At 29.4% G+C, this 13501-nt stretch overlaps 1 protein-coding gene across 1 annotated transcript in view; it reads right to left on the bottom strand.

Moving 5' to 3' along the window:
- Mip (Myoinhibiting peptide precursor) overlaps positions 1-13501 on the bottom strand; it is a 131616-nt gene that overhangs the window by 18721 nt on the left and 99394 nt on the right. The window contains exon 2 of the mRNA XM_016075628.5: positions 9825-10394. Coding sequence (XP_015931114.1) covers positions 9825-10383 — 559 coding nt within the window. The 5' untranslated portion in view covers positions 10384-10394. The remainder of the gene's footprint in view (positions 1-9824; positions 10395-13501) is intronic.

Genomic DNA, 13501 nt, shown 5'->3' on the forward strand with positions numbered 1-13501 from the left:
CTAATAATTTATAAACAGATTAAAATAACTTGTTTATCAGCCAATAGACAATATATATTACAAGATAATACTCTAGGGACTGACTCTGGGATTTCAAAGATTAAATTACACAAGCAGTGCAAATATAACAATTGCACCCAGAAATGAATCATATCACTTTAAAATATTTATTTTATTTTTAGTTTAGATTTACTCCGCAAAATGCTGAGTTAATATAGTTTAAAGAGAAAGAAACTGCTGCAACGTTTGTAAGAAAAGTTTCGAATCCTTTTTGCAGTTCGGAAATACCTTGTTGCTATAAAAAAGGCAAACAAAGTCTTTTCAACTTTGAAAGAGTTGACAAAAGTTCTGCTTTTTCATAAAAGGCAAATTTCTGGGATTCTGAGATGCAACAGACTTTTGTTATAAAGAGTTTGTTCCACAAAAGCTAGTTTTATTTCTAATTTAGGCTCCCACTACTAAGAAAAAGTAACTAAACTAAAATCTTTGTATTTTATTTCACAAAAATTAAATAAAACCTGAACAGACCTTTCTTGTTTCATGAAATAAAATTCGATGGATTTAGTTAAAATGATGTATTGGCTAGATGGTTTTATTTTTTTCCTAATCCAACTACATTGTTAGAATTTTCATTCTAAAATTGCGGTAAAATAACCAGACAGCAGTCTGTCCATCCAAGTAACCATAATGCTTACGCTAAGAACATTTTTTACCTTTACGATTTTGAAACTGTTTACAATTAGTTTGGTTAAAAAAACATGAATACAAACCTATGGTTTTTTTTAACCATTTACAACTAGCATGGTTTCAAAAAAGAAATTTGGCTTTACATTGGCGCTAGTCCTTTCGTTTGGTAATGGATGCTGGAGTTAGATTGTGTTCCATCGAATGCAATGTGGAATATGATTTATTAGTTTATCTGGTTATTTCAACTATCATTAGAGACGAGAAATTCCACACTTTTTTCTGTTAAGCAGCTTTAAGGCCATGCACACGTGAATGAGAGTATCGTATTTTAACAATCCAGAGTAACAAATTGGGAAGCGAAAGGCACTGTAAACTCTTCTTGTGTTAAAGAGAATGGAGGAAATATTGTGGCGTCAACGCTAGGACTCCGGTCTGTATTCCATGAATCTGGCAGATTAGCCCCCTTAGGCTATAATTTGTATGCAGCTGCAAAGAACTAAATGTCTTTATAAGATGGGTCTAGTTGATGCGATAAAAGTCTAGTGGTTTGACTGCATTAGTTGAAAACAGTCAATAAGTGTTTTTTTTTACAGTTAATAGTTTGAATATCATCTTACTTATGGTTATTTGACTGTTTTGTTTGAATATCGTAAAATAACAATTAAAAATTTTTTTATTTAACACTATTTTTCTAGGAATATCTAACATTGTAAAAAATATAAACAGTTTATATTTCGTTTAAAATCTTAGATGGATCTCAAATAATCGGAGTGAATTTAGTTGATACAATTAAGATTTTATTTTTGAAAATTTAACACACATTCAAATTGGACAGTTGTCAACATGAGTTGATGAAAGTGCAATGGCCAAAATATTTAAAACAGTCAAGGATGTACATCCTGAAATAAATTACTTAATGCGCATTCTCGTAATTTACTTATCCATAATATACGGTTCTTCATTTAAATTTCAATTAAAAAAAATGACATAAAATGTGAAATTAAGTGTACAGATTGAATTGCAAGTTACAGCAAAGTTTCTCTGAAAGATTTGCCAAACTGGTTAGAAAACTTTAAGTCATTCCTTACAATGTTATAGATTTTTGAGCCAATCATTATATCATTAATCACTGATGCTAATAAAATTTACTGTAACAACAACGCCAGCACATGATACCGCACCTCTGTCCCACAAAAGGCATATATGGTAAATATGGTCGTGGCCGGAGAGACAAGTTACAAACAATTTTCTTTTTGTTTTTTTCCAGCTCACTCTAAGCAAGACATCCATCCATTTGCTCTAACCCATACTAGACCATCGGTCTTTGATGTACCTTATAAAAAAATTATTATCCCATAAAAAAACTATTACTTTAAACCTTATACAAAAGTCAATTATTTGAAACCCCTAGGAAAATCAAAAATAAATAAATAAGTTTAAAATAAATGTTACTCGAAACCTTATAAAAAATGCTATTATTTGAAACTTTATAACTGTAATTAAAATAAAGATGTCAGGAAATAACATAATTTAAATTTGGGATTTGAGGGGTAATATATGCATTGAGGCACAAAGTTGTTAATGAAATATTGTATTTTAGTACATTTTTAACCAAGTACTACAATAAAGTTGGAAGTAACTACATTATACACTCAATGCTTCACATGACGCTAAAATAATTGCGTCTAATCCAAAATTGAAGCTAAGTGAAGCAAACTTATTTTTTGTTTATATTCGGTATATTTTATTTCCTTTAAAAACTGTTATAAAGGTACGTTAGTTAAAAATGACAGTTTAAAATTTATAACCATTCGAACCACTATTTGAAGGAGGTAGAAATTAGAAATAATTACAATACAATTAACTTACAGAACTTACTACTAGAGCATTATTATTCTGCATTAATTCTGCACACTTTTCCTTTATAAGATTAATTACACTTTAAATTATTTTTAATTACATATTTAAAAAAAATCATAAAGTAAAATTATTTGAGAATAAAATTTTTCTTTCTTTTAACATTCTAAAATCATACTTAAACATTTCAAAAAAAAAGTATAGCAAAATATGCAACTTAATACAGTTTCATTCGAGAGCCCATCTTGAATTTAACATTATAGAATTAATTATCTATTTTAATTTATTTAACCCAATTTCATCTTAATATTTTATAAGGTATTGCAAATTATGTTAGAAATTTTTTAAGTCCAGGAACGCGTTTTGCAAAAATGACTAACTCTATAAAAACATACGTTTGTTTTTAAATAATAAACATACTCTGACTAGAAAGGTAAGATCAGAAAAGTTAAAAATTAAGTCAAAAGCATAGAAAATTATTATTATTATTAAAAATAAACTTGATCTAAGCAGAGTAAAAGATTTAGTTATATTAATCAATTTCTATTAATTAAAAACATTTTATGGTTGCAAAAAGTTTAATGTAAATTTTCTTGTACAAGTAAAGTTCTATAACCTATCAGGAACGTGAATTTGTTGATATAAAAAGTACAATCATTTATATTTCTTTTGGCAATAAATTGATTAATTCACATAAAGTATATAAACGAGTTTTTTCTCTTATACGTTTTACTTGAAGAGAGTTTTAAATGTTTTAAGCAAGCAAAGTAATTATGGCACAATAGCTTTAACCCAAACTTTTTAATTAACTTTGAATCAGAGAATCAAAGTTTAAAAATATATGTATTTATTTAAATTTAAAATAAAAGTTATGCTGAAAACTTTGAAAGTATCTTAGATAGTTTGTAAGTTTTGTAAGCAACTTGTAAAAATATGTCATATTAAAATTAATGACGTATCAAAATAATGAGTGAAAAAATTGTTAATACTTTAGTCTAGTTTTTACAACAGTTAAAACTTATGACACGTTTGAAAGTTTTAACCATGACGAAAAGAAACTCCATCAATTTTTTCTTCTATTCTAAATTTTATTTTTGCATAAACTCCAGAAATATCGTTTACAGCGTAAACAATAATTATACGCCAGGGACTGAGAATATGATATATTACTTGCATGAGTTCTATTAAAACTGAAACTTTACTAAACTTATAATGCATTTCAAGGAAGCGATTGATTTTAATTCTCTGTATTAGAACGAACTATTAAAACTGAACATATGTACATTTTTCATTGCTTATCTGAATCAATTTACAGTAATTTAGTTAAACATTTCATAAAATGTCTTTTACAAGGGGATTTTGATTGTTTCTTTTCTAGAGAGTTCTTGTAGGCAATTTGAATATTTTCTTAACTTTGGGTGTTACAATTTTTAATTAAAATGCCAGAAATACAGCTGCGTTAAAAAAAAATAACCCATAAAAGCCCTGAGCTACAATTTGCACTGGATTATCTAAAAAGTTTCTTTCAAACTCGAATTTTTTTTTTGTAAAACAAGAATATATTTTAAATTAAGATTTTTTTTTATTTAGCCTTTAAGATTAATAATTAAGAGAGGAGTAAGTGATTTTGTGACACTATTATCTGGCATAAAAATAGAAAATAATTATTGCTTAATTTAAAAATTCGTTCACGAGATGATTAAAAATATATTAACTGTTTAAGCTTACTAATTTGCTCTAAAAGTAACTTTAAACTTAGTTTTTGCTTGCATTTTTTCGTATTCATTATAAAGAAAACTATTTTTTCAAGTATGTTAAAAATGGAATTTAAACTCATTTTCTTAAATGAAATTTAATTATTATCTGCCATGCGTCTTTAAAATATAATTAATTTAATGACTTATAGAATGTATAATAATTTGATTGTGCAGCATAGTTAATGTGCATCATCATTCTTTTTATCATTATTCATTAGAATTAATGATTTAATCAGAGTTATCTAAGTATTTTAATCGTTCTATGTTATCTTTAAAAAATAACAAAAATATAACTCACTTTACTATAAGAAATTGACATACTTTGATTACTCAACATCTTCCTGGCAAGGATTGTTACTGTTCAAGTTTTCAAAGCTAAAGAAGTTTATTTTATTTTTAACTAGCCGCCTAAGGCGCCCAGCTGTCCGCCACGCTAAAGGTTTCCACAAATAAAGTTTTTTAAAACATAGCAGGAAATCTGAAGATTAGTGGACAATTAAAGTGTTTCTGTCCTGCAATTTTGTCTTCATATCCAGTTCTGCTGCAGATGTGTTATAGCTCTTGAGGATGTTTGAAGATGTAACTTTGCTATGGTAACCTAACCTATAATATAACTATCAGGTGGAGACTTGTTTTTTTTTCTTAAAAAAAGCCTCAGAAATTGTAAAAGCATACAAAACTTGCTTTAAATACATGAAAAGAACACGAAAACGAATAAATTTTTTATGATATCTATTTCTCTATAATTTTTTTATGGTATCAATTTCTATTTCTATATCGCTACAAAAATTAACGTCGGGTAGACTATATTTGAGGGTCCCTTGATTCTCGCCAAGTTGTGATCGCGGTTGATCGCCAAGCTGGGCGATGTTGAAGCCCAATCGTGATTCTCAACGGTTTAGATTTTAGCGTTATTAATGTTCAACGGTATACGTAATTTCAGAGGTCCATTAGTTCTTCGTTAGATACCGGCTGGTAAGGTTACTTTTACTTCTGGTCAATAAGATCGAAGGTATGTGGGCAGTCATAAAAAGGGAATTTATAAAAAAATGTCATCACCAGTTCGGTACCACAAACGCCATTTTCGATTCATATTTCGCCGAATTTATGTGACGATGGAGGTACACAGATTCTATTCACGATAAATTTAGACAGTATCTAACTGTTATTAGATAATTCTGTGCACCTAAATCTGAGTATATTCAAGCTTAATGAAGAAGTGAGTTTTTTTTTTCCTTTTTTTTCTGCACCTACTCCATTAATTTTTGCTTCGATTCAAAATCCTTTTTATTGGATTTATTAATTTTGATTATATTGGGTTCATTGCAAGCTTTATCCGATGTTTTGTTGAAATTTTCCAATGTTTTTTGAAATATCATTATGTTTTGGCCGTTATTTCTGTTACCACGGTGTTCCGCGCAAACAGGAATAGCGCCAAACATAAGTCACCAATTTTGCCAAGGGGCATCCTCAAGTATAATTTTCCCTTATCGTCCTCGCTTAAGAAAAAAAAAGAGCGTGGAAAGAAGAAGAAAAACTTATTATAACAGTTATGAACAGCGATAAATATATCAAAGCGTAGCGTTCTATTTACGTATCTAATATGCTGCCACATTTTTAGTACAAAAGTTAAAGTTTTATCCACTTTGATAAATGTAAACTAATGCGAACCTTACAATTAAATTATTAATTCCTTCGTATATTATTGGTTTAAGTTGTCGAAAATTAATATTTCAATTGTAAGGTTCGCATTAGCATACATTTATAAGAGTGGAGAAAAGTATATGCATTTTTTAATAGTTTCTTGAATATGGCTCTTTGAAGACGAAAAAGCATAGATTTTCTTACAAAATGACTGATAACTAAGAAACTAATCCAAATTTTTGAAAAATAAAAAAATGCTTCTTCATTATGTCAAAACACAATTATGTGCCGAGTTTCGTGCCTGGGCGAGGCTTCTGGGGCGATATATTGTGATTACAGACACACACGCACACACACACACACACAGCTGTGTTTATTATTATGCATAGATTTTTAATTTAATATTTCGCTTCAATGTCTTATAAATTGTTGGTTTTTAAAACTTGCTAGAATCTCCACCGATGTATATATACATACACAATAAAATGCAAAATAAAGAGATACAAAAAGAGAGGTTAAAGAAGAAAAAATGTATTTTCAAAGATAAAAAAAATTATTACTAAATAAATAGTTTTAAAATTTTTTTGAAAAAATTTTAAAAAAAAATTAAAAGCCGAAAATTAAAATAAGGAAATATTGTAGTCCCATCGTCAGCTCACACAATTATATCCGCAGGAAAATGTTTTCTAATCTTGTATTCATACAACCAAAACGAGATATATCAATGCAATAGTGTGAGAAGCATAAAAAAAAAAATGAAACGAATATAGAACTTGCTGAGCAAAAAGAACAAAATAAAACATATCAAGCAAAAAGTAGAAAATTAAAATTCCAGGAAAATGCAGAATGAAAAAACAAAATGTTTATATGAAGCGGGTTTGCGAACTCACATCTCTTTACACTTACCGGCATATTACAAAAAGGGTTTAAAATATTTTCGCAACAAGTTTGGCCAGATTACGAAATATCAAAACAAAAGTGTCGATAGAGGATAGTGGATTGTATTTTATTATGCTAAAGCTTATCTTTTATCTTATTGCATGACGATTTTCTTAAGATCAATAACAACCAAATTAGAAGCTAATTTGTATTCATTGTTCAGTTATATGCCCCTCGTGAATGAAGAAAATGCTTTTTTTTCTTAAAAAAAAAGATGCTGTCATTGTAGATAATAAAAATAGTTTAATCTCAAGTTATTTTTCAGGGTTAGAGAAAAAAAGAATACCAAACTATCTTTTTAAAATCTTGAGATTCCAATTTATATTTTTCTAAAATGCAAACTGAATAATAGATTTAGTATCATTGCTTTCCACTAAATGCATATTCATTTCTTAACTTTATTAAGATTAAAGACTTCATAATTTAATTACCTCGGCATGTATGCATAGAGTTTTTAATTTACAACTAATTTGTTCACAGATTTCTTTCTTCGTTGTGGAACCGTTAAGAAAATTCCTTTAGAATCTAGTTAGCATTCTGTTCATAGATGGTTTATCAAAAGTAATTATTCATGAGCTATCCCTTCTTATCTATCTGCCGTAAATTTTCAAATCTTGTGAAATGATTCCTAATTGGGCTGTTAATACGCAATATTTCTTCTTCATTCCTAAAGATGTAATATAATTTTATTTTGATAAAATCACTTTGTACTCCTTTTATTTCTGCATAAAAATGCCTAAAATGTTATACTTATTAATTCGAGTAAGATTTATTGTCATTGAAAATTAACAGATTAATTTCAAATCTATGTACTAATTGCCAAATGTACACACATACAAGTGCTGAAAAATATAAACAATAAGCTTATGATTAATTTGCAAAAATTGTATTGAGAGATGAAATTATCTGAGATTCCAAAATGCACATCATTTATACATTAATCTTGACAAATATGAATGTAAAATGCAGGGTATGTCTAAATTAATGTCCCATGCATGTTGCTTTTTCAACACCTATAAAAATGAGACATGCTATGCTATGCAACATGCAATAAATGTATTAATTATATACGTACTTACATAAACAGTAAGAAATTTCAATCTGTAATTACGGTAAAACTACTGTCAGTAGTTTATCCATCCGCTAAACCATACAGTTTATGGTTAGGAACATTTCTTTACCTTTACGGTTTTAAAACCGTATGCAGCTAGTAGGTTTCGCAGTGGACTGATCGTAACGACGCGGTTTCCAGGAGAACACCGAAGTTATGCATCACCGACTGCGGTCAGTATGCGGGTGGGGGACTATATTGATCAGCCTGAGTAGGGACAGAGGGTGTGAGGCATCTGTCCTCGTTAAACTGTTCTACTGTAAAGTGATCGACTTCGCTCGCAGGTCGTCGTGCTACCAAAGGAGAATAGCCATCCCCTCTACAGATGATCAAAATAGCGAGGGCGTATCTTCTGATCATCATCTGGTATATTTTCCCAGACAGTCGCAAATAGCCCATTGTGAAGTAAATAAAGTACCTACCTATCTGCAACTAGTAGAGTTAAAAAAACCATTATTACAAAAACTGTACGGTTTGTACACATTTACAATTAGCATGGTTTCTGAACCATAAAAATGAAACTTAAATTGAAATTTGGAGCTGTGTGGATTCTGCGCCCTCAGAGCTCCAATAAATGATTGAATGACATTTTCCATATTACTCCAGTGAGTGAACGATATTTTCATTTTATAATAGTTTAGGGTCCCCCATTGGAGAGTGCTGGCTATTAGAAACCAGCTTCTATTATTTCATGTATTAAAGGAATGAAAAAAATATTGTAATATCAAAGCTGTGATTCAAACCAGTGTTCAGTCGGTAATGAGATTTAGTGATCAGCTCCCTCAGCTACAGTATATACCCAGCTATACGGAAAAAATAGCTTCATAAGGTGGGCCTAGTTAACACGGATGAAATTCTGGTTCTTAAACTGTATTAGGTAAAAACGATCAGCACACGTTTTTTACGTACGCTTAACAGTTTCTTAACATCATCTTTTCAGAGTTATCTGACTGTTTTGATTAAATATGGTAAAATAGCAATTAAATAAATTACTATTTAATAATTTTTATCGAGAAATTTCTAACAGATTACAGAGGCAATATAAGCAAGTTTTCAATGGTTACCAATGCTTTGCGTTGAAGATGTCAATCTAATTTTGATTTGTGTTTCCTCAAAACAAGACAGCTGAATAGTTGAGCTACTTCAATAACACGTAACCACAGTCACACATCTACAGCAGCCAATGCTCTTTTGCCTTCGCAACTACGATCCCCAGCTTTCACACTATGCGAATTTTTCTTGTATGAGTTCATAAGGGAGCATTCACATTGTATGCAATTGCTTAGACAGGCGTAAGAATGTTTAAGAACTACGTGAAGGGTAAACTTTCCGCACATACGTAAATCGCAATGAAGTATGACCGCATATACGTATCTCATGCAGTAAGAATGCTCCCTAAAAATTCCAGTGTATGTGCCTCCAGGGCTAACAGCTGTTATCACCAGTATACACGGGGTGCACAAAATTCCAGATTTGATGTATGCCGCATTTCAAAAGGCAAAAGGAGCGCATTTTAAACATTAGTCAGGATTACATTCTAAACTTGATTACATTACATCATCATGTATATACATTTTTATTTAATACATTTATTACACTTTGTGGAGTGAACCTGAGAAACTGAGGCATTCATTTTGATTTACACTCCATTTACATGTAAAATGCAACGATTGTAAATGTATATGTACTTATGTAAAAATAAATGTAAAAATATGTAAATGTAAAAATATCTAAATGTGCGCTAAATAAATATTTTAGTCTTTTTTTTCTTCTTTTGGCTTACGTTGAGAAATCTTAAAGCACTTTACATAAAAAAATCCATTTCTTACCATCTGCTGGAATTTTATCCCAAACAGTAGGGATATCCCAATCTGCTGCTCGTTTGCCCCACATGCTTCTAAGGTTGTTCCATTGAGTAGTTCTCTTGCTGCCATCGTCTTTGTCAGTTGTTCTCTTACCCCAGACATTGGACAAGTTATTCCAGCCTCGTTTACCCCACATGTTGTTGAGGTTGTTCCATCCACGCTTTCCCCAGACATTAGAAAGCTTGTTCCAGTCGCGTTTGCCCCAATAAGGAGGTATATCACCAGTTTCTCGTTTACCCCACATGTTGTTTAATTTGTTCCAGTCTCTTTTGCCCCACATGTTATTGAGGTTGTTCCAGCCTCGCTTGCCCCACATGCCACGCATTTCCGTCCACTCTCTCTTATCGTAATCTGCGTCATCTGGATTCAGAAGAGGGGCGATCACTGGGTCATTTAGATTTTCTATATCGACTGTAGATTGGCTGGCTTCTGATTTTGAAGTATTTTCTGGTACTCTGGGGCTACAGGAGGTTATGTATATCAATGAAAGTATGGATGCAAGAAGAAGGGAATTATGACACATCTTTACTAGACCTAGAAAAAGAAAATACGATGTGAGACAAAATTATTACTTTCTTAAATATATGACTAAAACCTTTATTAAAATTATAAACTTAAGTAAAAAAGTGCACTTAAGCATCACTATGTAATTCAACCTTTTCCTTGTAACAAAAATCTTTTTCAAGAAAATTATAAAATTATTAAGGTACTCTGAGAGTACCTTAATAATTTTACTAATCGTTTTTAAAAATTAGTTATTATTAACAGTAATATTAGTAATAATTTGTAAGTATTATTCCTTGTAATTATTAATTAGTAACTTACTATTATTAAAAAATAAATAAAACAAATAAAAGTAAATAAGAATGAACTAATTTTTAAGAGAAATATAAAATATCATTTATTATGAAATGTAAAAAATGTAAGCATAACTGAAAATATTATGACATTTTTTGCAATAAATATTGTCAGATCATTCATTAATGCACTTATAATTTTTATAGTGTAAAAAAAGGCCCTGCTTGCCCAGTGGTTAAAGAATCGGACTCAGTCCGGAGGGACCAAGGTTTGATCCTCGCCTCCGCTGAAACCCACTGAATACATGCAATATAAGTACTCGTAAATTCGTGGAACTGAAAAATCCTGTGGTCGGTCACAAAGCAGTACCATTAGTACAGGGATCTGAAGAAAGTTTACTTCCCCTTCAGATCTATGCCTAAATTGAGAAAGTGCTCTCACGAATGAGTGTTACCTCTGTGTTTTTGTGTGGTTCTGAAGCAATAAGTACTTTCTCCCTAGTGGTGCTCTCTTGTAAAATTAAAGGCGTACCTTTCTGACAGTTTTTCGCAGAAGACCAATGGCTGGTGAGTTTAAATTGTTCAAATGTCATAAGAAACAACAACAACCCAATGTAAAAAGCCTCGTATGTTAGCACTTCTTTTTAATTGTAGCAGAGAAAAGAGGAAGTTATGGTTTACCAAATATTGGTGCTGTGTAAAAGAAGAGTGCAGTGGCTCTTTTTTATCAACTATATTTTCATGTTTTTACAATATAAATTTGATTTGTACATCGGAAGAAAGATCACACTAATGTTAAATTTTATAAATATTTTAGTTGTTGAGGGATTAACAAGGACTTTTATAACCAAAATCGTAATCCACTTTATAAGAGAAAAAATAACGTAAAGTATATTTATATATTTTTTTCAAAATTTAAGGTATTTAGGTATATTTTATTAAGTATGTAACTGATGTTAAGTATACCTGTTGGCATGTTATTAGTGGATTTTAGAAGAGAAATTCAAATCATTTATTAGCTAAAAAATCCCAAGAATAAGTCAATGTCGAATATTGAGACGGATTATTGTGTAGATTATGCAAATTTTCGAGATAAAAGTAAGATGAATTAATTTAAAAAAAATCGACAATGTTAAGGCTGACCTTGTAAACTTTGCAAGTATTTTTTTTTGTAGCATCCAGCAATTAATTATTAGCTAGCATACAAATATTTCATTTTATTATATACTTTTTTTCTACCTTTATTTCCTCAAATTTTAGTTTTAAAAAAAGTCTGATATTTCTTTAAAATATATGAAATAAATGTAATCTGTCTATATGTCTTTAAAATTATAAATATTAATTTAAAAACTTTTATCTGTATACGTAAACATTTATTTTACTCGTTGTAAAAGTTTATAATATTTTTTTACTAACAAATCAATTTATGAATTTAAATTGAATATCTCTTCCTTATTATAAACGATGTTGCTATAAATTAATTATTTCGTCGTAAAAATGTATAGCAAACAACTTAGAGGATAATTGTTTTAGAGATAGATATTTGGGTCAGCTGGAAGAATTTAAAAAACAATCAATGTAAACAAGCTTGGAAAAAAAAATAATAAGAAAAGAATGCGTATTTAGCACAAAGTTTTGTCTTTCTGTAGTTTCTTCAACTAATTTTTTTTGCTACTTAGTAATGCAACACATCACTATCTAAAAGCATTTATTTTGTTAAGGCATTAACTCTCTCTTTGGAAAAAAGCTATTGTTAATTTTTTGTGTTAGTATTACAATATGTTATATTTCAGGCCTAACTAAGCCTAAAAAAGAGTTGTAAGATACCATTAAAGCCTAGCTAAGCCTAAAGTAAATATATAACATACCATTAAGGCCTAGCTAAGCACAAAGGAGAGTTGTAATATACCATTAAGGCTTAGTGAAATCAAAAATAGAGCTGTAACATTCGATTAAGGCATATCCAAGCCTAAGAGAGTTGTAATTATTTTATTATTAATTAAATTATTAATTAAATTAATTAATTATTAAATTAATTTTTTACTAAATTAATTATTAAATATATGTCATCAAATTAATTAATAAGCAAATTTAAATCTTCAAACACCTTTTTTTTATTTCCCTGAAGCGTAATTTCCATAAACTTTGATATATCCTTAAAATATCTTTAATTATATGAATATAGTCCTTAAATATGTGAAAAATAAATATATTTAAATATAATAGTCATAAAATATATGTCTTTAAAATACACGAAAGTCTTTAAATATGATTTTTATCTGACGCTTTTAAAACTATAAACATTAATTTAAATATTTTTATCTGCATTTATCTGCATTTATTTTACTCGTTGTAAAAGATTATAATATTTTTTACTAACGAATCTAATTTATGTATTCAAATTGAATATCTGTCCCTTATTATAAACGATGTTGATATAAATTAATTACTTCATCGTAAAAATGTTTAAGTATAGCAAACAACGTAGAAGATAATTGTTTTAGGGATAGACATTTGGGTCTGCTGGAAGAAATTAAGAAACAATCAATGTAAACAAAACTTAAAAAATTAAAAAAAGAAAACAAAACTAGCAATTAGAGTAAAGCCTCGTCTTTCCGTAGTTCTTCCAACTAATTTTATTTGATTACCTAATAATATAACACATCCACTATCTAAAAACATTTATTTTGTTAAGGCATTAATTCTCTGTTTGGGAATAGGCTATTGTTAACTTTTTTAAGTCAGTGTCACAACATGTCATATTGCAACTTTATTAATTAAATAACAAACGCTTGAATGATTTCAAAATAAATGAGCTCACTGGAATTGAATCTGGAATGTTTA

This window comes from Parasteatoda tepidariorum, chromosome 2 (genome assembly GCF_982258835.1).
Source record: "Parasteatoda tepidariorum strain Cologne lab strain chromosome 2, Ptep-v5.0, whole genome shotgun sequence".
Lineage (NCBI taxonomy): Eukaryota > Metazoa > Arthropoda > Arachnida > Araneae > Theridiidae > Parasteatoda > Parasteatoda tepidariorum.